The sequence below is a fragment of the Macrobrachium rosenbergii genome, chromosome 58 (assembly GCF_040412425.1).
Source record: "Macrobrachium rosenbergii isolate ZJJX-2024 chromosome 58, ASM4041242v1, whole genome shotgun sequence".
Taxonomy (NCBI): domain Eukaryota; kingdom Metazoa; phylum Arthropoda; class Malacostraca; order Decapoda; family Palaemonidae; genus Macrobrachium; species Macrobrachium rosenbergii.
The window spans coordinates 9,154,083-9,181,194 of NC_089798.1; the positions used below are offsets into that span (position 1 = coordinate 9,154,083).

Here is a 27,112-nt window from a genome sequence, read left to right on the forward strand (position 1 = left end):
AGCACGGGGAAAGGTTCTTCTTCCGGCATTGGAGGAAGTGGTGGAATTGTGGCAATCACTTCCCTGAAAGGCAGCACTGGAACAACATGATGTTCCCCATGAAGATGCCGCATGAAGATACAAGTAGTAGAGTTGAAGACACTCTTGCCCGGGAATCGAAACTTCGGCATGACCAGTCTACACTCCGCATCAAAGAGGCGGGATCCTCGTAGAAGAAACCTATCCGATGAATTATGGCACCAGATGGAGACCTCGCATCGCTTGTAGAACACCACGTATAGGGTCTTCGTAGAGGCCACCTTGTACTCATGTTGGAACATTCGAAAGTCACAGTCAGAAGGAGTGTGGTTATGTACTAACATCTCACATCCTAACCAGTCAACATTTATGAGCATAAAGATACTACTGTCACAAATATATCTGTCATGAACTAAAACACATCCTGACTTATAGTTAACAGATGAGGATTGAAGCTGGCCCCCAAAGGCACATAGTCTCCTCACTATCCCATGCTATTACTGAACCATTAAAACCACTAGGTTAAGGTTGTATGATATAACTATGAAACGATTTCAAGTTACTAACTGGAATTTCCACAAGCAACCCCCGATCAGACACACTCACTTTTAAAATACCATAATAGTGATAAAAATTCTCGCCAGTAACAATTACCTGTGAACCATACAGATATGCTGCATTCATTAAAGTCGATTCTAAAGACCCAAGAGGTAAAATATCTCCAAAAATTTGCCCCTTAGAATCACTGCCTTAACCTGTATTTGAATTTCCGATAATATGGATTCCACTTCTTTCTCAATACAACAAGGTAGTTTGACAAGAAGACAAAACTATTGTAACATCTACTGTAAGTCTCCCCCATCCTATCAGCTGTGGCCAGTAATCCCTTTTAAAGACGTCCCTAATGTCTCAAACCCTCTCGTAGTTTCTGAGTATTATTTCGTAAAGTTATCAAAGTTTTACCTTGGCTAGCTAATTCTTCCGATACCTGTTCAGTTTTCACCAAATTAGCAATTGACATACTAGCAATTGTTCCTATGACCATAACGGCCCCAATTAACAATGGTGCAGCCCCCTTACTCCTTCCAGAAGAAACCTGAGAAGTCAAAGAACCCAAATTTGGAAGCCATGTCAGTCTTCTTAATCCTATCTTGGACCCTAACAGCTGTAGCATTAAATTCGGTTAACCAGCCCCGCAACAGCTCAGACAGATTTCGTCCGGTATTCATCTCACCCAATAAATTCCTAAGCAACTGAACTTAATTCTGGGATGCTTCAAGCTCATCCCTTGCTGAAACTATATCTTCAAACTCTATACTCTATGATAACGTCTGGGCCTAACCTCACTACGGAATTGAACACGCCCCACACTGGGTAGCCAAATAGCGCTTCATTGGGAGACATTCCAGTTGTATCACTAACCACAGAATTAATACTATGTTGAACCTGTGGAATATATTGATCCCAATTTACATCATTGCCCCCTCTAGTAATTCTGAGAGCTTCAATTACCTTCCTATTTGCCTGTTCACATAGCCCATTAGTTTCTGGTCTATAGGGAATAATAGTGACTTTCCAAATGCCCATTACATCCACAAGACACTCTTAACATCTTGTTCACAAATTTTCTTCCATCATCTGTAATTAGCACCTCAGGAACCCCATAACAGCAAATATATCCATTGAAGAATGCGACTGCCACCTCCTCTGCTGTTTTATGCTTCAAAGGAAAAATCTCTACAAACCTAGTTAATTCATCTACAACCACCAACAGGTGCCAATGGCCATAACTAGATTCACAGAAATTGGCTAACCAATCCATATGGACCCTAGAAAGTGATCTACTGGGAATAGGAATGAACCCAATTTACAAGAAACTACCCTTGATGACTTACATGCATTACAAACTGAACAACCTCTCATAAAGTCTTCCACTGACATGACCATGTTCTTCCAAAAGAGTTGTCCCTGTATATTCTGATACATCTTCTCAATACCCAAATGCGGTCTGCCAGACGTACAATGAACAATACCCAGAACCGTAGGTATTAAACTCTTAGGGACAATTATTTGCGTCGTATCACCCTTATCCTCACTATTTCTCAGTCTGTATCTAATCTTCCTAACTAACAAATTACACTCTAATTCAAGACCTGCAAAAGGCAACTTATAACCCTTCCTAACTAACTCCCCCCCTAAGAAACGCCTTTGCGTCTGCCAAAATCTCATCCTCATCCTGTTTAGATTCTACTAAACTAATATCCCAGTCTATGCTATCTCCAGATACATAACATGCATGAGAACCATCCGAATTAGAAAAACTTCTACTAAGGGTGTCCACTACAACATTGTCTATGCCCTGTATATCTAAGCTTGGCATCAAAATCCCTGATTGTCAAATACCACCTAGCTCTTTTAGGGGAAAGATCCAGCTTATTGAAAAGATCCAACAATGGCTTATGATCAGTAAGAACCTCTACTTAATTGCTCATCAATAACAACTTAAAATGAACCAAACTAGACACTACGGCAAAGGCCTCTTTGTCCACTACCGACCATAGCCGTTCATTACTACCCCATGTCTTAAACTTCCTACTGCAAAATGCAATCGGATGTAATCTTCCATCGAACTTCTGCATAAGGCATCCCCCTATACCAGGGGTCGGCAACCTTTTGAACACTCTGTGCCAGTTAATAATTAATACATTTTTTTTAAGTACCTTGTTTGCCAGGTGCTATTTTTCAAGCACTATTATAGATAATATACATATATCCTGGGGATAGGAAAATTAAAATCATAATTGTACTGTAATAGCCATTGTAATTATATTGTATTTTCCTGAACATGCATACAATAAATGTAATTCAAATATAATTTTTATTTATTTTCTGCATCTATTATTGTCTGTAACAAAAAACTATTTTAGGTTTTTGTTTATACACTTAGTATTAATGCGATCCTTGCCCTTGCTTCCCTTTGACCAAAGTTGAAATTTCAGGTGAATATTTCGACACCTTGAGTTTCACGCAACCCTCAGAGTGATCCGTTGTAAGCCTGCTGCGATGAAGGCTGAGGATGTGCTTCATTTGTGAAAATATCTGCTCACATTGATATGTGGATCCATACGCTGATAGCAGTGCAAAAAGCTACTTTCTTCATGCAATTGAATTTATCAGGTAGTGATGCCCAAGACCTTAAGATGGATGTTGCATGATCATTCTTACTGCTTTCAGTATTTCTCGAAGATCTTTGAATTTAGCTGACCACAATGTTGAGGCCTGAAAGTCGATTAACTGCATTTCTAATTCCTCAGTTTCCATCCACTCAAAGAGAGTCGTGTCAAGTCACTGTATTTAAAGGTGTCGGTCTGATTAAAAATGAAAACACTGGGCCCATGTGTTGAAAATCTTGAAACCTGATTGAGAATTCTGACTTTAATTCTTGCATGTACAGTTGTAGATCAGAAGTGTTGACTGGATGCATTGAAGATAAGTTTTCAGATTTTTGAAATAACGGAAAGAGCCGGTTTCCACATCTGTTGAGTAGATTGCAAGCTTTGCAACAAATGCTTTCAAATTATCGTACAAATCCAATACCGTTTTTCCTGCACCTTGCAGGAGAAGATTGAACTCATTTAGATGTTTGGTGATGTCTGAGAGAAACATAAGTTTCACAATCCAATCTCCGTCTTCCAACTCAGGATAGTCTTGGCCTTTTTCTGATAAGAAAACCTTGATTTCATCAAAGCATCCCACAAATCTCTCCAATACCTTCCCACAACTTAACCACCTAACACTGCAATGCAAAGGTATATCTTTGTACACACTGTCCACCTCTTCAAGAAAAAGCTTGAAACTGCCTGTGCATAAGAGGAGAGTGTGCAACAACAATATTCACTATTTTTGTGACAGTAGTCATCACCTTCTTGAGAACAAAGCTCGAGATCTTGGCACATAAATTTTCTTGATGAATTATGCAGTGCAATTTCAGAATGGGGTGCCCAATTTTCTCCTCAACCAACTTCGTAAAACCCTTGTTTTTCCCTACCATAGCAGGAGCACCATCCGTTGTAATTGCAAAAATCTTTCCTATGTCTACCCCTCTGTTCTCAAAATGGTCGGTGAATGCCTTCAGTATGTCTTCTCCTTGGCGGTTCCATACATAGGTTTAAGACAGCACAGTTCCTCGTGTACCTCTGTGTCACTATACCTGGCAAAAACAGCCAAGCGGGGAATGTCATTTATATCCACGCTTTCGTCCAGGGCAACACTGAACACAGGTGTAATTGTTAAAGCAACCGTTTGCTGCTGGGTTACATTATCAGCCATTTCAGAAATACGTCTCTCCACGGTCCTAGCTGAGACAGGCATGTCTTTTATCCTTGAGATAATCACGTGTTTGTTTGTTATTCCATCGAATAATACTTCAGAGCACTCTAGGAAAGCTGCTTTTATAAAATCTCCATCAGTAAAAGGCTTTCCATGCTTAGCAATACACAGAGCTAGTTTGTAACTGGCCTCAGTTTCATTACTTTTGCTAGCACTCAAGTTTTTAAACACATTACTCTGTTTTCCATAGCGGGATACTGCTTTCTTGATCGCCTCAGCTTTGTCAGCACTATCCTTGAAAGTCTTTTCGTGCTTTGTTTCGAAATGTCTTTAACACTTGATGTGCGGCATACGACATTCTCGCAGCAGAGAGCACACACAGCACGGTCATTCTGCTGAATAAATCCAAAGTCATTTGTCCATGACGACTGAAATGATCGGACATCAAGCTTGACTTTTTTCGCAGTAGCCATGGCGACAATTAAACTGGGAAGGGTGTTAAGTAAGGTGGCTAAAGAGTAACTGAAACAACAGCAGAGTACGATGCAATCACGTACCCCTCATCGTGATGAGTATGAAACGTTTTGTTACAATTCATGTATCATACTCGTCTAGCCTACATCTCGTCAGCCTACATCTCGATGCAATCATGTACCGTACCCCTCATCATGAATATGAAACGTTTTGTTTTAATTCATGTATCATAGGAAAAATTACTTTTTAATCATATGATTTGAAAGGAAATAAACCATATAGATAAGAATAATAATGCACAATACATATTCTCTCTCTCTCTCTCTCTCTCTCTCTCTCTCTCTCTCTCTCTCTCTCTCTCTCTCTCTCTATTATATATATATATATATATATATATATATATATATATATATATATATATATATATATATATATATATCTATATATATATATATATATATATATATATTATATATATATATATATAATTTCTTTTTTGTTTTGTTAGGATTTTTCTTTGCATTTTCGAATCACATGCCGTGCCATATGCAAGCACACGGCGTGCCATCTTTGGCACGCGTGCCATAGGTTGCCGACCCCTGCCCTATACCATCGTGACTGGTATCTGTCACCAAAGTGAAATGACGCTCAAAATCAGGAAATTTCAACACTGAGGGATTAACTAAAGCATCCTTAATATTCTGAAAGGCTGATTGCCGTCCATCACCTCATACAAACAGCACATCATCTGCGTAAGCTCATAATGTCCCTTCGGTAAAGAAATTGCCGTATACTTGTGACTTTCCTCGCTAAGTGGCACTTGCAAGTACCTTTGCATCAGATCAAATGAAGAATAAATATTCTTGCCCCCAGTCTCAACAAATAAATCTGACAAACATGCCACAGGGTAACGATCAGGAATGGTTTTCTTGTTCAACTTCCTAAAGTCCACACAAACCCAGACTGAACCATCCTTCTTAGGCACTGCTAACAACAGAAAATTAAAACACTAGGAACTAGGCCTAACAATGCCTTCCTCCTCCCATTTATTAACCTCTTGCTCTACCTGTTATCTAATCTTAAAAGGAATCCTATATAAAGGGACAAAAATATGCTTAGTTTTATCCTCTAAATGAACTTTGTGTTCTAAAACATTTGTTAACTCTAATTTATCCCCTTTAAAATCAGCATTGGCTTAATGATTCTTAAAACCTACCTCCTAGCCTGTAAATCTGCTTCTGAAAGTTCACACGTCCCCAACAATAGCAGCTGAATTATCTTCATCAACCCAGTCAACAACATCGACTGCATAAGTACCCTTCTGATAATTCCAAACTGAATCATTACAGTTTAACACCTTTTTGGGTTTATGCACACCTTTCACTCGAACTTTCACCATAGGAAACGTCCCGAATCCACCCGCAAATCCTCACGAACACCCGATCCATTATCATCATCCACTCTACTTATATCCATTCCCTCGTAAGGTACAAAACACCAGGTACTCCAAGAGTTATACTGCATATATCTGTACAAACTGAGATTTTGTTTCTCCTACGCGCTGGATGACCCAGTAACAATGTATTCCCCAAAGCACTCCCTTGTATAACCAAAAATGGTTTTGTAAAAGTTCTACCCCCAAGAAATGAGCACACATCTACGTAGCCCAAAACCTGTAACCTATTTGCTTGTACATCACATACTGTCTCTTTAGCAGGCCTCAAATAATGATCGGAAAACATCGATCGGAACAACTCATAATTCATCAAATTAATAGAGGCGCCTTTATCTATAAAGATATTCACAACAACCCCATACACAGACCCTTTTACTACTGGCTTCAGCTCTGAGGGCTCACCCAGAACTCCTATATCACAAGAAACAACTCCTTTTATCTCTTTCCTTTCTGCTGCTTGGTCCTCCAAAAATTTTGTCGGCCCCTAGAGGCTCCCGAAAACCCCCTCGAGGAGATCTCCTACCTGCCAGACCAGTGCTCTGAGGCGTGCTTCTAGACTCATTCTGTTTAAGAAGTGGGCAAAAACCTCCAACTGTGATATGCAGACTTGCAGGCGCCACAATATTTCACCCTACAAAACTTCCTAGTCTGGCCCTGCCTATTACAATTATAACAACGCCCTGAGAACCTGAACTCACAGAAGTCTTATCATCCTCTGTCTTGGCACTCTGTGTATGATGCTTTGGAATAGCCTCGGAAGATATCGGCATCCTGTCCAAAAAGGAGCTATCTACTGTAGGGCATTTTGACATGTGCGTACGAATTTGAGAGAACGACAAATTTTCATCTGACCCCCTTTCTATCTCCTTGTCAAAACTATTCACGATACGATACCATCAGGAACGTCTTTCAGGATCCAGGCATGTTGCAATAGTTTCTCAAGATTCTCTATCGTAATAGAGCCTCCATTTACCCAACCAGAATTTCTCAACTTCTTTGAAAAATCCCTTGCAGCATCAGAACATCTGGCACTAAATATGACCATTGAATCGTGGCCTTTACGGACCTTGAAAATAGATCTGAGATCTCGAACTGCATCGCCAGCTCCAGCTGTTCCATATGACGCTCTTAAAAAATCCTGAAGATCATCCCAGGTCCTACACTTCAAAAGGTGATGACTCCGGCAATGCTGTCTGATATCCCCTTTATCTAAACTAAGGAAGCCTTTTGCGTCTTTGAAAGCTTCTACCCCATCCGTTATTTTCTTGGCGACTAAAAAATTCAACACACCCTCCATAGAAATTTCGAGGGGAACTGGAAGAATGCCATAAACCAGCCCAGGAAAAAGCCTAACTCCAGCATTTACGGATGTAAATTTGCGCAACATTGTCACCTTATCCTTATCTTCGTTAGCCTTAGCCATCGTATTGAACAGGATAGCCCTCAAAGATCCAAGTACTCGACCTGGTTTCAACTCCATATAACTCCCCAAAAGTAGAAACAGAAAGGAGAAAAATACAAAAAAAAGGTAAAAAATTCAGCAAACCCCCAACACTAATGCAAGTACGAACTATTAAATCAAGTTCTAAATGGCAAATGCGAACCATTAAATCAAATTCTAAACGGCAAATGCAAACAATGAGGTGTGGAACAATTAAAAAAAAATTCTAAACCCTCTACAAACGATAAGCATAAGTTTTCCCCAATAACTCGAAATACTTCAGTCCACCCACACAAAGAAAACGGGCTCACAGAGAGAACGGGGTAACAGCATTAAGCGCTCTCAATGACGTCTCAAAATCGTCACTGCTCATTAATGCAAAGCTTCATCCACCATCTTCATGACATAACAACAAAACAACAGAACTCTCCCTTAATTAGCCCCCAATACAAGTAACTAAAAAACAAAAACTGTAGTAACACTCAAGCAACCACTTCTCACTACAATTGCAGCAAAATACCTAGCTAACCTGAAAGATAACACTTTTCGACCTTTCAAATGCATCACTCCACTCCACACTCGCCACAAGTTCTCAACGTCACTGAGTCGATAAACAGTGCATGCTCGTTTTAACTACAAAAAACTCCCTCAGTCATCAAAGAGGCATGTATACCAACCAAAGGCACACCCTAATTCCTAACAGTCTCAATTTCCTCATAAAATATGCCTCTATGGAGTGTGCCTGTACACTATAACCCTCAAGTGTAGTTCCCGCTGCCACCTAATATATCTGTTACCCACTCTAGAGGAAATTTCATTCCTTACTATTTTCTACAAAGTCAAGAAGTCCCATCTGTTAGTAGCTTAATAGTGACTGCATCAAAAAGGCTACTGGTAATACACATCTGTACCTACACACCCCTCTCTCTCTCTCTCTCTCTCTCTCTCTCTCTCTCTCTCTCTCTCTCTCTCTCTCTCTCAGGTCTACAGCGAAACAAGGTTTACCCAAAATAATTTATTTAACAAAAATCTAACGTAACTGGATTGCAAGAAACAAAGAGATGAAATAAAATGGAATACTAATGTTTACCAACTGATCAGACATTAAAGTCCATCATATCTAACTAATTATTCTCTCTACATCGTTATCCTATAATAGGTCAAAATAAGTCAAAGTCCAGTACATTCCCAATGAGTACATTTTCACCTCTTCCTCAGCTTTTAATAATGTTCAATGTTGGTCTTTGAATGATCATTTGTGTGATACTTAATCCCTTCACACCCTGGGACTCCTCCCAAAAGAGACGCACCTACTACGTAATTAACCGGAACCTGGACATTTCTGGCAAACACACTCTCAGTCTTGTTGCGAGGCAGGCAAGTTCCCACGTCTTGAGAATACCTGACATATACAATTTTACTAATTAGGAAACATGCCAGACAACAGCTGCCCAGGTCATCTTCCTCCTTCAGTGACATCATTTCTTCTTACTATGAAGTAATAAGAACTTAGCTGCTATAACTTTTTCACCTATTCTATGTCAAATAATGGCTTTACTGGTAACATGGATGCTATCCATAAAAATGTTTAAAGGTCATTAGTGTTTTGATTCTTCTGCATTAGTAACGATAATGCAGCCTGAATTAAGATTACTGAAAAAAGACTGGTGGTGGTAGGTTTCTGTTTCATAATATCAGCAGTTATGACTTGGACCATCGACAGGTGGTCTCCTGTTTGTCACTTTTTCATAAGTTGCATTTTAACAAAGATCATTCACATTCACAATTGATCCCTGATCCCCTTTTCCTGCCGAGAACAACCAGATTCGCTAAACAGCAGCATTAATATGCAGTAAATGTGCCTCGCTATCGAACTTCTCAGTTCTAGAGGTCCTTTATTCCTCAAACCGTTGAACTGTGGAACAGCCTCCTGGATGATGCCATGCAATTGGAACTTCAGAAGTTCAAAGAAAGATGTAATACATTACTACCCTAATACAGTTCAAATTGTATTTTAATATCTTATTTACATTTTTACTTATTTATTAATTTATCTTTTTTCTAATGGACCTCTTTCTGCATTTCCCATTACCTTCTGTTACTTCTTTCAAATGAACACCATATTCTTTGGAAGCTTAAATTTCAAGTGAGTGACCCTGTGGGCTTGTTCCATATGTATAATGTTCATCTTCTGAGTAATAAATAAAATAAATAAATACGAATCGGACAATTGTTTACGTCTTTAATTATGAAGACGGCCACTATAGGATAGGATTCCTGCCTAACACCTGGCATCTTCCTCCTCCAGGTGTCAGGTCTGTCGGTTTCTTTAGCGGTCGAGTTCTACTCCTTCAATTTTCCGTTTCTGTTTCACTTCTTCGCCTTGACTGGATTAGGACAGTGACCTTTGCGTATATTGCAAGGATAACTCTTCGTTTCATGCATACGGAATTGTTAAGTAGACAACAAACGATGTAGGTATAATGGAAAAACCTGTTTTAAGATCGAAATGACCAGGTTATCATGGCTACAGAAAGTATACTAATATACACGATAAATTTTAAGTTCACTAAGCAAGACTTACAAGGATGTTTCTACAGAAAATTTTCAGATTTATTGATGTAATATTTATTCATGAGTTGTGTCGTAGATGGTCAAATAGTCACTAAATGTACTATTTTTATCAAGGAGAGGGAGAGTGGGGGGAAAAGAATTATTATGTTGCTAATACTTTGCAATGTGAATGTAATGTTAATGTTTTCAAATATGAACTATAATAATTGTCTTTCATGTTGAATTAGGAAGCAGGTGTTCAACGTTTTCGCAATGAAATATGTGCATCTGTATCAATCATACTTCCGCACAAATGAATGTTCCCTTATCCAAAATCCTGACTCGCGAACACTTTGGAATTTTCACTTTATGCTAAATATCAGAGTTCTCTCATGTGTAAATATCTGCTGAATTTCATGGTAGATTTTAATAGTTGCACAACACTTTTCATGCGGGGATCTAAAATGGGAAACTGGACGCACTCTTGTTACTTAAAAATCCATTATGACTTACAAGTCTTTTATCAAGTGACTTTCATTTGAGTAAGTATTCCATTTTTCCAGAAAGATTTTTTTTTCATATATGCGGAGACATATATGAGAGCTGCATTTTTATTAACCAAAGAAATATGATCCTCTCATTGAACTGGATGTTCCAGAAGAGAGTCTCGCGTTCTATACGACTGAGACAGCTAAGAGCAGGGATTTATTTCTTTTCCGTTCTTACTTTTGAGCATGTATAGTAGCAGCGCAGACCATGAAAGTTCACCGTAGCGTATCATTAGCTGTGTCTTATTTTCCATGAACGTATTACCTTTTCATTTTCTACAGAAGTAATGTCTTCGTCTTTATCCTCAAGTTTCTCACAATATTTATTGTATTGGACCCAAAAGCGGACTTTCTTAATTTCTGCCCTTGTTTTTAAATAAACTTTGGAAACACACTCGAAGAGGTGCGATTGTAGAAAGCATTGAAATGGAAGTTATAAGTAAGAAAAGTTGACATTTATGAGCCTTTTTATGCTTAATTATGGCACAAGATCTTTTACTATATTTTATATCTGTCTAGCTTTAACCAGGGCCGCAAATAATCCTTGAATGTATCTGATACTACGTTTAGGAATGAGCAGTATTTCAGCCTTCAGAAGGTAAGACGTCATTAATGCAGAAACAATGAGCATGGAAGCGGATGCAAAACTCATCGTAATTGGACAAAGTTTTTTTCAGGGGTTAAAAATATTCATAACCTGCGTTGGACCTGTGTTACAGTAGTCACAGAATGCGTTACTACGGGCTAATGAGCGAACACTGTCTGCAGAGAACCTTGCCAGAGTAAAAAAGGACGTCAATATTTTTATCATTATCCAAGTTCAGATTGTTGTTTTCAACTGATGTGAAAAGCAAAATTCTTCATAACTGTAATTTGCAGAGTACTCGTCAATAAGAAATGCTGATGGTAAAATGACCGAAGCTTACTGTAGTATAATTTCACGTTGGTTGTTTCATTAACATGTTTTACAAATTTTCAGGTACATTTCCATTCACTCTTTAACTTGCGTGAAAGACTTCGTAAGTTTTTCCTTGTGGAAACAAAAAGTGCAGAATTTACCCAGAGGAAATGTTACCATAGAGAATGTTGGAAGCTAAAATATATGACTTTGGTTCCGGTTGAACATTCCCATTTTTGTTTTCAGGCTGTGAGAACGGATGTTTTGTACTTGTTTATCATAATTATCAGTCGTAACCATTTTTAATAATACAGCTCTACCGAATAAAGAAAAACACTGGAAGCTCACTAATGCAGGTGATTTACGGGGTCTTTATAAGTAAGATTCGATTCGATACGAAATGAAGCCTGGCTATGGAACAAGCACATGTGATATCCTGGAATGAGGTACTCGAAAAAAAGAGAAGGTTGAGTTAAAACCCGACTAGAGAACTATTCTTTATTTAACAGTGACCAATTTCTGTCGGTTTAGAGGATGAATATCGTGAAAGTGCGTAGGTGGAATTGACGAGGATGAGAAATGGATTGAAAATTCTCTCTCTCTCTCTCTCTCTCTCTCTCTCTCTCTCTCTCTCTCTCTCTCTCTCTCTCTCTCTCTCTCTCTCTCTCTGATACAGAATGGTTTTTGACATCCGAATTTTGCTGAATGGGTTTGAAACCTTTGATGTTATTTGCTCTTGTTTCTGTCATTTTGAGCGATGATTCTAAGCTCCTGTGCGTCACTGAAATTTATGAATCTTGCATGTAAAATGTGGATGAAGCTGACAAACTTTTTGTTCATGTTATTCGTGGAACAAACTGAATATGTAAAGGGAGGGAAAAACACACGAAAAGACTAATAAACGTCATAAAGTCTTTAAGTTAGGTTCTTCGTTTTTATGCATCATTTGTCTTTGCTTAGAAAATACGCTGTGAAGGCTTTTTCTCAGCATTCTTGTGGGTCAAAGCCTACAGAGACAAAAACAGGTACAGAAAATATCTTGGAATTTCACTGACATATGACGGCCTCAATTATTGCTAACCATAACAGAAGGCTCAGGTCAAAAAAGTATTGAATTAAAAACACATTTAGCTTGACAAAAAAAAAAAAATGATTAATTTGGATTATTTCGCCTCTCAGGGAATCTTGGAAAAATCGATTTTGTGGCCGAGTACGACTACGACCTCTACATCAGGCCCGACACGTCAAACCCTCGATACAGGCTGTGGTTTAATTTCACCGTGGACAATGTCAAGGCAAATCAGGTAAGATAGTCTTTAGATATTAATTATTTCATCTCTTTTGAGGCTGTAACGACTCCTGAAGGGTCGTTATGCACTGGTATTTTGCACGCTACTCAAGTACTTCCTATCATTTGCTTCGTGTTTGTACTGAACTACTGCATTATTACTTTGATCTCTTTGATGACTTAGTTAATATATGAAATTTATTACGTACATAAGATGTGATCAGCATAAATGACAAGCCATAGTTCACAATCAGAATTGTTAAAGAATACGCTAAATATACAATACAGGTATAGGTGTCCGGCCCTGACTAGGGGTCTTTACTCCCTGGAACCCCTCCGTCCTGACATGACCTAGTGAACTGACTGGAGGAAGAAACTGCCCTCAGACACCATTGAATTTTAACCTAACCTAACCGAAAATGCCGAGGCTCGAAACGGGAATCTTTTCCCTTTATATTCTCAACGCTGTGATTGATATACATGTCCCCGAGCTGGAATCACCCTTTCTTTTTGCTTATTAATTTCATGTAGAAACGTATTAAAGATAAACGTTAGGTGTAGGTATCCTATCTATTCTAATTTTGTAAGAGCTTATTTATCTTTTGTTCATTCTTGTATGGTAGTGGCAGAGCAGTGACTTCGGCTTGCTTTTAATACAACTGTTGGATAAGCAGGACGGCATGCCCTGACGTTCTCTGCGACTGAACCTCTCGTTGTTTATTTTTGTGTTAGAATATTCTTGCACCCAAACCGTGACTTATACTTAAATTAACTAAAAAAATGCGTATGTGGCACAACCGTATTTTTTCAAATGGATTTGAGATGAGCAAGAAACTCTTCTAGTCTTCTCACTGAGTTAATTTGAAGGTCATATGCTTGTGGGGTCCTTGGATATGTAGAAATTCTGTCCCATGTCTCTGATGTGCAGATTGCAAGTAGCTGTCAAACTTTTCTATGTTATGACATTTGTATCCGAATCCCCTCGGAATTGAATTACGTAATACAGTTCATAATCCAAATAGTTTATGGGAGCATTCTACTCTCCCGTCGAGAGTATGAACTGCATTTTCAGAATTTGCTAGCTCTAGCGGGACTGGGCTTCAGAGGCTCACCGACTCTTTAAATAATCTTGCAGTCAGGAAATGAAATGATGTTTTACATTCTATAGGTACCCCTCACATGCCATTGTCAATCCTTTTAGCATGAAATAAATTGCATGTAATGTAGATGCAGTTTATGCAGCGACTTGAACTATTCGGGAATTCACCGACAATAAGATATTGTAAATATATTTAAATATAGAAAAAAAGACATATCAGAGGGCTAGTTGCTTACACAGAATATTCATCGATGTTTGAGTATGCTGTGCGTATATACTTCAATGGATCCTCGGTTGCGTATGTTGGAATGGAGAGCTGGTTTGCCTTGTGTGTAGTGGAAGCGACCGTAATAGTCACCTGAGGGTCGTATGTCCTTTTAACGGTAGTGGAAGAAATTTCAGCTTCTTATGAGAGAAACCTTATCATTTTTAGCAGTTAAGAAAAGTCATTGCAGTTCTTTGCAAACTTTAATGCCAAACGTCCAAAGTAATATCCTAACGTAGATTTTTTTTAATCAAACTGACGCTCTAAGGTAGTTCAGTATCGTTGGGTAGCAGCACAATCGTTGATAGGAAATGAAAGAACGGACTGCTTGACACTGGAAAATAAACACATGTAACTTCGGGTTTCTAATAGGCTCTGACTGTTTTTTAAGTGCTAACTTTCCTTGAAATGCACAGATAGGTGAATATTTCTCTAAAATATAATTTTTCACTGTTTTTTTTTATAAAAATAATTTGATAAAAAAAAACGAACTTTTGTAGCAACATAGTCTTTGAGTAAAATGTGCTGGCATCAGGACTGTTAATGTTCAGGTTGCATTGTATGTTGTCAGGGTATTTATTTATGCTTGGTTATTCCAAAGGGTTAGTATTCTCTTAGACTGATAATGTTGCTGATGTACTGTTAATGGAATTGAGCATGTTCCGTAAAAGTATACATTTTATGAAGGATTTCCATGATCTAATATTCATTTGCAGAATGATTGTGGATTTGGAGGTATATCTATTTGGCATTTAACGTTTCTGTCTTTATATAGACAATGCACTTTTATTTGAAAGTAGGCTTTAGCCAATATGAGTTTTTATATCTTACGTACATTATATTCATTATGCTTCATTATTGATACTCTATATATTTTGGGTTATGAGTTTATTCATTATTGAACTTTTTTCTGGTTATAAGTACATGCATTTGTATAATTTTTCTCTCAGTATCAATGATATGATTTGTTGCATCCTTATGATAACATTTCATTAATCTCAGCAATTCAGTACATATAATGTTTGGTGTTGTCTGTTCAGTAACTTGAGTTATTGTATATTATTGGACCCCCGCTTTTCAGATAATTTTGGTTTTCGTGTGCTGTTTAGCATGAATGTGTGCATAAATGCTTTGGTTTGTTATATCCTTTTTACCGTGATTTTACTTATTTTGTTTTTGGCTTCTGATTGTTTAATTGGTTGATGGTCTCGATATGATATTGTGCCAACTTGTGGGGACCACGTGTGTGGTAGCCTAGCGTCTGTAATGGTTATATCGATAATTAAGATAGTGGCATTGTTATGAAATTGTACTTAATAATTTATATGATTCCTTCTAAGTGGAAAGTGGAAAATAGTATCGTAAAGGAAATAATTGAATAGTATATTAAGCTTTGTCCTACAAAGTTGAAAAGAATTTGTGAAGAACTGCAAACATTCAGATGACGAAGTCATAACTAGGGAAAAATGATACTTTGTTGATGTATTCATTTTTGGTCAGAGACCTCTTGTGTTTGACAGTGTTGACACGTGCTTGCATTGTCACTAAATCGTATGGTCAATTATTTATGTGTGTTACACACATCGCCCTTGTGGTACGTCAAGAACACATCGCCCTTGTGGTATGTCAAGAACACTATGTTCCACTTATGTGGTATTGCCACTTATTATTTTATCATTATTGTTGCGAGTTAATCATTACTGTTTGATTTTCACTCATGCTCAAATGACTTCGGTATCGTCTTTAATGCAAACTGTGTTGTGAAGTTAGTGACAGTTGTGAAAAACCACAATTGTTTTCCAGTGTGCCTAGTGGAGTTTGTGAGAAATAGAGTGAGTGAGAATGGAAACGCTGGAGATTCTTGAGGAAACTGCCAGAGAGGATAGGGACCTCCTCCTCTTATTTTTTTTTAATAAGTATCTGAAATGTAAAGATCTTGCTCATTTCAAGAATACCAAATCCATTTATCACACTTATATACCGCGTGCTTTATTTCTTTATACTTTCAAACTTTTCACAAACTGTTTGTATGATAAATTATTGTTTCAAGCATTCTCCCTTGCCTAAACCTACGGTTGCTTTTGTCACATCCACTCATCCATTTCATGAGAACCTTCCCTTATCCATCACACCTCATAAATTTCATCACGCTATCACCAACACACCACAGCATCTCGCTTGTACTGCCATCACTTTCCTCAGTCTTCCTCTCAAGTTCCCACTGACGTCTTCAACAGACTTCCTGTCATGCAGTTGTACCACAAATATTCTCCCTTATTCTTCATCAAACCTTTCATGCCCTTATCCCACCAATTACTATTTTTATTCACTTTTCCTACCCTGCTATACTCGTAGGGCTGCGCTGTCTCCTGTATATCAACATGGGATTTTACAAACTCAATAACCTACCTCTTCATGTTTATCCTTGACCATATTTCTCCTTTTATGCTATTCTCATTTTTTTCATATTGAACTCACTTGTTTTCATTACATTTACAACCACATTTTTACTCTTTCGTTTCTCACTAGAGATTATATATATCCTAACCTTCAATGAACCAAATAATGGTTAGATATGCCTCCAGCTACTCATCTCACCATCACACGCATCAGAAAACTTCTTCCGTATAATTATTGCTTTCCCCCTCCATTTTCTCATTCTCATGCATATTGTTGAATGTTCTTCGGAAGCCATGTAACTTAAACAATCGTTCCTCATTTTGAACAAGCGTCTGCAGGACTCTTTCCATTCAAATCTAATTCAATGACTCTACACCTGCCAACAATACCATTTATTTATCTGCCACTTGACTTTGTATGTAAATCACAGAGCACCACCATAACCATATTATATTCTCCAAACATATCTAGTCACGTTCGTTTTAGATTAAACCAGCCTTGTGCTGACACGGGCTCTTGCTCAAAGGCAGCCTGTAGTACTAGGCACAGATTCAGGCTCTCCCAAAATGATCTCTTTCAATCTTATTCTCTTCCAGTTTTGAACCAGCTTTCACAGCTTTATCTCCTATCACACTCAGTTTTACCCAGCGTCTACCTGACACATTTACTGCCCCCTCTTGTAGCTGTACAACATTCAGTTGCCCTAGACATAATCACTCTTTCTCTTGACTGCTCCTGCACTCACACTACCCTTTCATCCTTGTCCCTTTTCGGGACAAAAAATTCTGCTTATTTTTTCTTATAGAAATGAACCAGTATGCATTGTTTTAAATTCGACGTCATATCCATACATTTTCAAACCCCCGTGGCTTAGTTTTTTTATTCTTTCTTTGTCAGAAAAAAAGTAGTAAGTCTTGTTGTTTTTAATGAGTACGTATGTGTGGTAGAAAAAGAAATATTTAAGATCGCTGATTTGCACAAGCGTGCTGTTTTGGCACTTAGACATAACGGCTTCCTTACTGTCTTTTTTTTTTTTTTTTAATAACTTACAAAGCATTCCTTGCTTTTTATGTCTAACTGAAGGACGTATAACTTAGTGCATTATATCTGAAAACTGTACGTTATTACTGGGGAAAACACGAAATTAATCATTACTTATGACCCGTATGTTCCTCATGAATAACTGACACATCCACTACCACAACATGCCATTGGACATGCCAGTTGTCTCTCCCTAATCTCATGGTATGGGGCGGGGGAGGGGAGTCTCTGAATGTACTATATATAAAATATTTCTCCCCTGGACAAAGAGATGAGATTAATAGACGGAGAGAGGATATTCAATACATAATTCAAGTGGTTTTATCTATATTGAAAACGCGGTCGAGTAGCTTTGGGACCAGTGTTCATATTCTTAGGCGCCTGACCTCAGAGATGTACGACAGCCGTTATCCGGCCGGCTGGCAAGATCTACGGCATCCGTTATCTGGAGAATATCATCTTTGGAATTTATCCTCAAAAGTCGTAATTTACAGCGGAAGGCGACATACATCCTTACATTCAAATTGACGCAACTCGAACGGTAACAGGATTATTTTTAAATGGATCACTTTGGTCGTGATCATGGCTTCTCTCTCTCTCTCTCTCTCTCTCTCTCTCTCTCTCTCTCTCTCTCTCTCTCTCTCTCATGTGATAGAATCCAGTCCTTTTTAAGAAAATATTAAGAAAGTCCAAGAGTTTATAATGGTGTCACAAAACAATTGGGAGATGTTTTATTTGGGTGCATTGTGGATTTTATTATATTTTTTTATTAAAGGAATTTATTATTATTTATTATTATTATTATTATTATTATTATTATTATTATTATTATTATTATTATTATTATTACTGGTTCTTGAATTCCGTTAAAATTAACGTAAACATAATGTATGATTGAGACGACACACTCGAACCCCAGGGATGTTATGTAATACCCTGAAGTAAAAATCAACGGACCTTCAGTCGTAAGAAGTATCTGGCTCGGTGATGGACAATCGTTAAACCATGTTTAGTGTTCATTAACTGTCGTTTTACGCATGCGCGCGCCCGCACGCATGTGCTAACACGGTGACAAAAATATTTAGGTATTAATTACTTCTTATGAAAAATTGTTAGGCTAATATTATCTGCCACCCTTTTTTGTGAAAACCAGGAATGATATGCTAGCCTTGTACCCTAGTTGCAGATATTGTTCCACAACTCAACATTATTCATCTACTCAGTTTTAATGACTTAGAAGTATGGCGAACGTGGTATTGTTGTTGCTATGTTATTTTCGGAATAATAATAATGATAGTAATATCATGATAATAATGATAATGATAGTTTATTTATTGGTTGTTTTTACAGCATATACCTCTGTTCTTGCTGTAATTTTAATGTTATAAAATTTAAGAATTGGCTGAATATATGTGCATTGTTTAACATATACGAAGTGCTAAATGTAAGTACATATACGCGACCTTTTCTTATAATATTCGGAAAAGTATAGATGTAGTATTTTTGTTTCATTGTACTTCCACTGGAGGTCATTCTAAAACTTTGATGAACTGGCTTTTAGTAATAATTAGAAATGGTTCTTAACGTCTAATCCAGTGGTTCTCTACCATGTGTAAATTCTCCTCTAGGGAGGGAATTTTAAAGTTTCCGGGGGGTGGGGGGGATTGTGACCACGGATTAGCAGGCTCGAACTGGCTCTAGGACCACACAAAACGTAGTGTGCATCGGTCCGCACTACTGAGAGGTCACGTTGGGCTTTCTCTCCGCTAGCTTTTGTGTGTGTATTAGTAATTTTTTGCACATTTGAAATGCACCTTTTGAGGCAGACAATTTTGGAAGGGAGGGGGCTTGGGGGTGGGGTGACATTCCGTCATATGGTGAAAAGGTGCATGGGCCAAAAAAGTTTGAGAACAACTAGTCTAATCCCTTCGGAATTCGAATGGCTTTAAGATGGGATAGCCTGAAGTGATGTGCAAAACTTGTGTGGATTTGAAAGCAACACGGAACTTACGCGGGAATTCCAAACGATTGATCAGGCAAAACACAATATTGTGGGATGGAGTGAGCGAGAGAAAATGGATATTTTCTTGTCGCAGAACTGATTGGTCAATTATCAAGTGAAAGAAAATATGCTAAGCATTAGATAATGATGAATTATTTTAAACACTAGTATACTTACCTGTAATTCTAAGGGTGTGTTCACGCTGCAATAAAACATGTTATAAGCGCACGCCGTAACTTTCCCACAAGCATACATTACAAACTGGTTGGAAACTGAAGGACTGTAGTTGGCGAACGAATCTTTGGCCAGTGTTGGATAATCGTGTGAATCACTGGTTAGGACTACCAGTGAGTCGTTCACTTGTACTCAACCTGTTTGCGATGTGTGTGTGTGTGATGATATTCATCTCCTTCTCTTATGTGACGATCTCATTGTAAGAATCTTTTCCGACATAGGTGAAGTTATTTATGTCGCTTGGTATCTGGTGTATGGTAAGGTGGCTTCGGTGCTGCATTATTTTTGGCTTTGGATATTATGAAGGCTTGGAAAGGGTTTCATGATGAATAGTTTCACATGTAATTTTTTATTTTCATGTGTATATTGACTAGTGGAAGTACATGCACAGTTCACTTTCGAAAAAGTGAATCGAAACACTCCTCTTCATAACCAGAGAGAACGTTCGTTTTTTTTTTTATTTTACCATAGATTCTTAGGTTCACCTCTTATTGTATGGAAACGAATTGAATCTCATCCGATGGTATAAACTGTGGCTTACAAGCACGAGGAAGAGGCTTTACAAACATCACTGGAATGAGAGTTACAAACTGTAAGGGTCACGTGGCTTAACTCATCTCCCTGTTATGCTTTTTGAAATGGAAAACTGGATTTTGGTGAATTAAACTCTCCGTGTGTGTAACACGCACATATCATGAAATGAATAGTTAAACCATGTTCTCTCTCTCTCTCTCTCTCTCTCTCTCTCTCTCTCTCAGATCTCTCTACAGATATGTATATACATACATATATATATATATATATATATATATATATATATATATATATATATATATGTGTGTGTGTGTGTGTGTGTGTGTGTGTGTGTGTGAGTGAGAGAGAGAGAGAGAGAGAGAGAGAGAGAGAGAGAGAATATGGTTTAACTATTCACTTCATATTTTACGTGTTACAACGAAAGTTTAATTCACTAAAAATCCAGTTTTCCATTTCAAAAAAGCCTAAGAGGGATATGAGTTATGTATGTTATTATATATATGTGTATGTATATGTATATGTATATATATATATATATATATATATATATATATATATATATATATATAAGTGTCACATGGCTTAACTCATATCCCTCTTAAAGTCTCTTTACAATTTTTATATTACAGAAATGGAAAACTTTGTTCTATTTTAGTGTTATCAAAGCATTAATCACTTTCGTTTGTGTATTTCACACCCCGTTGAAATATTACTGTGAAATGAATAAAAATGTTAAATGGCACAGTGTGTCATGATTTATTGAAACAAAATCGGATATGCAGATTCAGCGAAACTACAGAACTAAGTATGGAAGAGATCCACCATCATGTCCGTCAATTTGTGCATGGCACAAAATCTATGAAGACAGGTACAGAGCTGGATAAAGGGTGCCAGACACTTACAGCTACCACATTCAGCGGTGCACAAAATCCTAAACGAGAACTTGCGATTGTACGCTTACAAAGTGCAACTCATACAGGCACTCTAGTCAAATGATAAACCAAGTCGAAAAGAGTTTGCAGTTAACATGCTAGAACAAATTTCTTTAGAGATGAGGCAACCTTTTAAGTTTCAGGGAAACTGAACACACATAATGTGAGAATCTGGTGATCAGAACATCCCCATGTGACTAGGGAACTTCACCAAGGTAGTCCAAAGGTGAATGTGTGGTGAGGATTATTTGCAGTCGAATCATTGATCCATTTTTCTTCAACAAGACATCAATTACTGCAGATGTTTCCCCTGACCTTTAGACTGAATATGTGGCATCGCAACTAGATGGCCTTCAACCAACCATCATTTTCCAGCAAGATGGTGCACCACCACATTGGGGACTGCATGTTCAGACCAATGGATTGAAAGGGATGGCCCGATTCCCCGGCCACCTCGTTCACCAGGTATCATTCCCCTGGACTTCTTTCTATGGGATTATGTTAAAGATGTCGCGTATCGAACAAAGATACGGGTTAAAGCAAAAGATCACTGATGCCATTACCACCACTAATGAGGCTATGCTACAGCGAACATGGCAGGAAATCAAATACCGTCTTGATGTGCTTTGTGCAAGTAATGGTGCCCATATAGAGGTGTTAAATGAGGCAAAAAAGCTTCAGTATCTACTCCTCATTTTGCAATAAGTTCCACATATTTGTGCATTCATTTGCTTTTGTAATATATTTTTAAACTTTAAAAAGAGATTTTATGGGCACCATGTAATATATATATATATATATATATATATATATATATATATATATATATATATATATATATATATATATATATATATATATATATATATATATATATTATATATATATATATATATATATATATATAAAATTCTCTCTCTCTCTACATTAAAACATTAAGCCATTTCAATAGCATGTAATGGCTGCAAAGAAAGGAATACGCAACTATCACTGCTGCATTCAGTTAAACTACTGAATAGTTAGTCAAAACAGTGTGCACAAAACTTCCCTAACACATAATTATCTTATCTCTTCAGACATTTACACAGCAGGCCCACCATGAGATGTGTTGACTTTTATCTTGGCTACAACTAAAATGTAGAGCATTTATCCCGGGGCTGGTGTGGAATCTTCGGGTCTTCAAATGTTTAAGTCAAGAGCAAATTTATTCCTGCTTTCTGTTGACGTTTCCTGAATTCAGGTGTATCTGTTATATTTTCTCTCCCCGTATATCTATGTATTTACCACTTTTTCTTATAACTTGTCTCTCTCTGCAAGCTAATTTCCTTTCAGTGGCCTCTTAGGTTTGTAGTCTGTTGACTCTGTCCATAAGGGTTTTCAGCTGAAGATTTAAAGATAGATAGAAAGAAACCTATCTCTCAACTAGGAATGGCTCTCACACCCTGGTTAGCCACTTAGTCACTTTCACCACCTTACTGCAGCATTTCACTTGCAGTCCCATGAACTCCTGGTGTCTATTTTTGAGTCTCTTAATTGGCCTCTTTACACTCTTCAACATAAATTCAGCGGCCAGTCTGACACATACTCTAACGACATCCACTCTTGCATTACTCAGCTCTGGCTGTCTTCTTATTTCCACATTCAGTAAATCCTCAAAGTATTCACTCCATCAACTCAGAACTGTACTGTATACTCTTCCGGGAACATCTTTCCATTTGCATCTTGTATTCTAAGATCCATTTACTCATCAGCCTTTCTCTTTGCATTGACTTCCTTGCAGAACAACTTGTTCTCGCAGAAGTCCTTGCTTATCTTCTCCCCCTCTATTATCCCATTCCATCCTAACCCTGTTATTCATACTTCTGTACTTCTGCAAACATTCCACTCTTCTGCCGCTGCTTTTGCAGTTCAAGTAATCTATTTTCCCCTTGCCATAATGATGCATAGATTATCCGACTGATTACTGGAAGAATTGGTTCGCATTTTATAATGAGATTTAATAACGGGAAATTATTTCCTCGAGAAATAGCGAAGGTTCGGTCAAAATTCCTGGCCATAACATATAAAGATAAAATGGTTATTTATTTTTGGTGTACTTAAATACTACTTAAATACTTCCGACATCCTTAGCTGTTTCGATATAAAGCCATTTTATATTCAAAAGAGCGCAGTTGACCTTGACTTCATGTTGTTCAATGGCGTTTAATGTTGATGAGGATAATAACCAGAGCATCAAAATTTAGGAGCTATTGTTAAAGCTTTTTACGCTTCATGAGCCGATGATTTTTCAACAAACACGGGGAAAAAATTGGAAAACACAGTAGACTTTTGCCAGTAGCCGTTTGCCTAAATACTTTCCCTCCAGGAAAAGTCATCTCTGGGCCGGTCTGACGGTTTTAACGATAGAATCAGCGAAATCAATAGAATGCTATACATGCAGGAGTCGCCTATGCAGATGAAGTTCGCTGCTGGTGATTCTCTCCCCGATTTCTCCCGCAGGGGGAGCAGGAAGGGGTCGAAAGCAGGAGATGTGGCTGAATTTCGTTCTGTTTTGTTTCCCAGTATGAAAAGCATCTCTCTCTCTTCGTGCTACGTGAATATGCTGCCAGGGAATGCTTCCTCAATCGCGGCGATGTTTCGTCTATTTTTGATGTTCGCTTGAATTTTATTTTTGCTCTTGCTGACTGTTTTTATGTCTGTGGAAATCTCTCATTTTATGTGAATGGATTTTTGCTTGATATTTTTGTTTCCTTCCAAGTTTTATGTCGATGTTTTTGGCAGATTTATTATTGACTGATTTTAAATAAGGAGGCTATTTTGTGTTGATTCATCGTAACCACCGACCGTCGTTTTTGTTCGGGAAATGAATCTTATTTCTTAAAATGTTATAGCGCAGTGCATGGTCGGTCCTTTCACTCGAGAAATAGATCAGATTACTCGTTTTACAGTCTCAGCGTCCACGTTATGCTGAGGCGATATGACGTCAACTGGCCAGTTCCAGAACTGTCTGTTACATTATCCTGGTACTGATAATAATGTTCATGGGATTCTAGAGTGTCTTTAATGTGCTTTTGTTAACACCCCCAGGTATTATTACGTTAGTTTTTTGCCGGCTTTTACGATAACACACACACACATACATACATACATACATACATACATACATACATATATATATATATATATATATATATATATATATATATATATATATATATATATATATATATATATATATTGTGTATATATGTATGAATAAGGAATAATCTTCATTTAGGCAAGTAAATGGTTAAATAGTACGTAGCCTTAGTCATAAGCAGAATCTGGAGTGATACATCCCAGGTCGGTCTATTTAAATTTCATCTCTGTATTCTAAATTATTTTGATATCCACTATGTTTACATTCCCTTTCAGTTAGTATAAAGATTGATATTGCGCTTCTGTTCATTTGGCTTTTGGGGAAAATCGGCATTGTTTTCGTAACCAGCTTATGCATATGGCTGAGAATAATTTGATTCAAAATTCCTTCTGCTCAAATGAAGGTGTTGTTTTTATCTGTGAAGGATAATCTGAAAAGTATGAACGTTTCACAATTCCTCTGTTTCCATTCCATTTCTCTTAAGTTAAACACAACGTTTCTTCACCTCACCTTAAACTTCTTTTTGGAATCCAACTTAAACTTCCTTTTAAAGTCTAGTTATCAAATAACTCCTTCCATGATTTGTGTATTTACCGCTATGACTTTCTTTCTTATTGTAAATTGAAAGTCTTCTTTAGAATACACAATTACATTACATTGCAACTGCAACACTGTTGAAACTTAAATCTCCAGAATTTTCGTTTCATTTACAATGCTTTTGATAATTTCATACAGGCATTCCTTTTATGAATACATAGCCCCCTTTTATAATTTCTCGGAATCTCTCGAGCCATGTTTTGAAACTCTTTCACCAAAGGGGTTTGAGTGTAGACCATAATGAGTGCCTTTGATATTCAGAGACAATTTCTGTATGTAGGAATGATGATAGTGATTATAGACACAGACTTTGTTCCATACTTACAACACAAAACAGACGGTTTTTTTTTCCTAGCTTCCTCAAAAGGGTTGACTAATTTGGCGAGACGGGAGAAAGTAGGTAACCAGAATGTTCTAATGTGCAGCCAAGACGAAGTGAAATATTCATTGCGTGTGCCTCTCACTCGGAGACGATTGGGTATATGCTCTGTATCAAAAACGAGCAGTGAGTACGATGAACAGCACGAAGGCTTCGTGATCGGCACCAGAAGAGGGATTAGCTTAATCATTTTTCATGTTCATGGAGCTCAAGGCCTAGTAAGATTTCATGAAGTTGAAAGGTGTTTCTGTGACATGTAATCTTTTACATCCATTTTAAACAGACAAAGCACTTTGGGCCACCATAATTCAAGTCCTTAAATCCACTACAGTTTAGGAATTTATTTGATGAGAGGCCAGTCATACGACAGTTGTTTCTCTACCCTTTTACTTATGTTGAAGTATACGAACTTGATTTCCGTCTTAGTTTTCAGTTCATGGGCCAGAGATCTGATATGATTTTTAGTATATCTATTTTGGGGGGATTTAGGTCTGTTGTGTCTAATTTTCCACTGGATATTGTTTTGATCCTTTCGTCATTCTTTAACCTGTACCTGTACAATAATTTTTGGCTGTGAATTTAGAGTAATCAAATTCGGTACTCTTGTTGCAGTTATTAACTAACTCTGTAGAGATAGGAAGTAGCTCTCTGTCTTAACAATAAGATCTTGCGCCATATATCCAAAAATTATTTATTATGCCGTGTATAAGTTTATTTGCATATCTTAAGTATTTGGCAGTACAAGGAATTGCCTTTAAGATTACTTTTATGAAGCTTTCCAAAAAAGTATCATTAAAAGCTGACAAAAGGTTACAGTCTCTACATTTGTAAAATGAGGATTCTGATTCCAACTACTACAGATATTCCATTGCTGATTCATCATTTTATCAAAGAATATGCCGTAGAAGTAGGCTTTATCATTTCTAATAAAGATGTTCGTACATTACAGCGTACTAGTATTACATTTTATGTTATTTTAGATATTTTTTATTTAATTGGAAACTTCAACTAACACTATTAGCACCTGAACATCGTGAAAACCTATACACTGATCTCCTTGATGGGCGTTTGTTAAGTATCTGAATCATCCTTAGGTCCCCTTGACTCATTACCCTACACCATGGGAACTGAACTGTTTTCTCATTTGGTGTAAAACTTGGATAGTTAACCCACTGCTGCCATGAGTGCCCATGCTTAACTTGAAGAGAGGATGCAGTGTTAAAAAACAAAAGAATTCTCTATGCCAAAGTTTACTTAGGGGTTAATAATTCCATAAATTTTTTTCTATTTAAAGGTATGCACGGTAGTTGATGATAGTATGTATATATCGGCTGTTATTGTCACCTATTAATGTGTAAATAGATATTTCGGTTCCGGTCTTCTGCTCTGCTCTGTTATTTTTTTCACTCATGAGCATTCTGTTATCGGGAAACTTGTCATGCCAGTTCATGGGCTTTTGTCTTCTTCCATTTATATGTATTTTTT

The 27,112-nt window shown here is 37.4% G+C and overlaps 1 protein-coding gene across 3 annotated transcripts in view; it reads left to right on the forward strand.

Moving 5' to 3' along the window:
* Positions 1-27,112, forward strand: part of LOC136837305 (cytosolic carboxypeptidase-like protein 5) — a 513,303-nt gene that overhangs the window by 83,664 nt on the left and 402,527 nt on the right. For all 3 annotated transcript variants that reach the window (XM_067102045.1, XM_067102047.1, XM_067102046.1), the window contains exon 2: positions 12,897-13,021. In XM_067102045.1, coding sequence (XP_066958146.1) covers positions 12,897-13,021 — 125 coding nt within the window. The remainder of the gene's footprint in view (positions 1-12,896; positions 13,022-27,112) is intronic.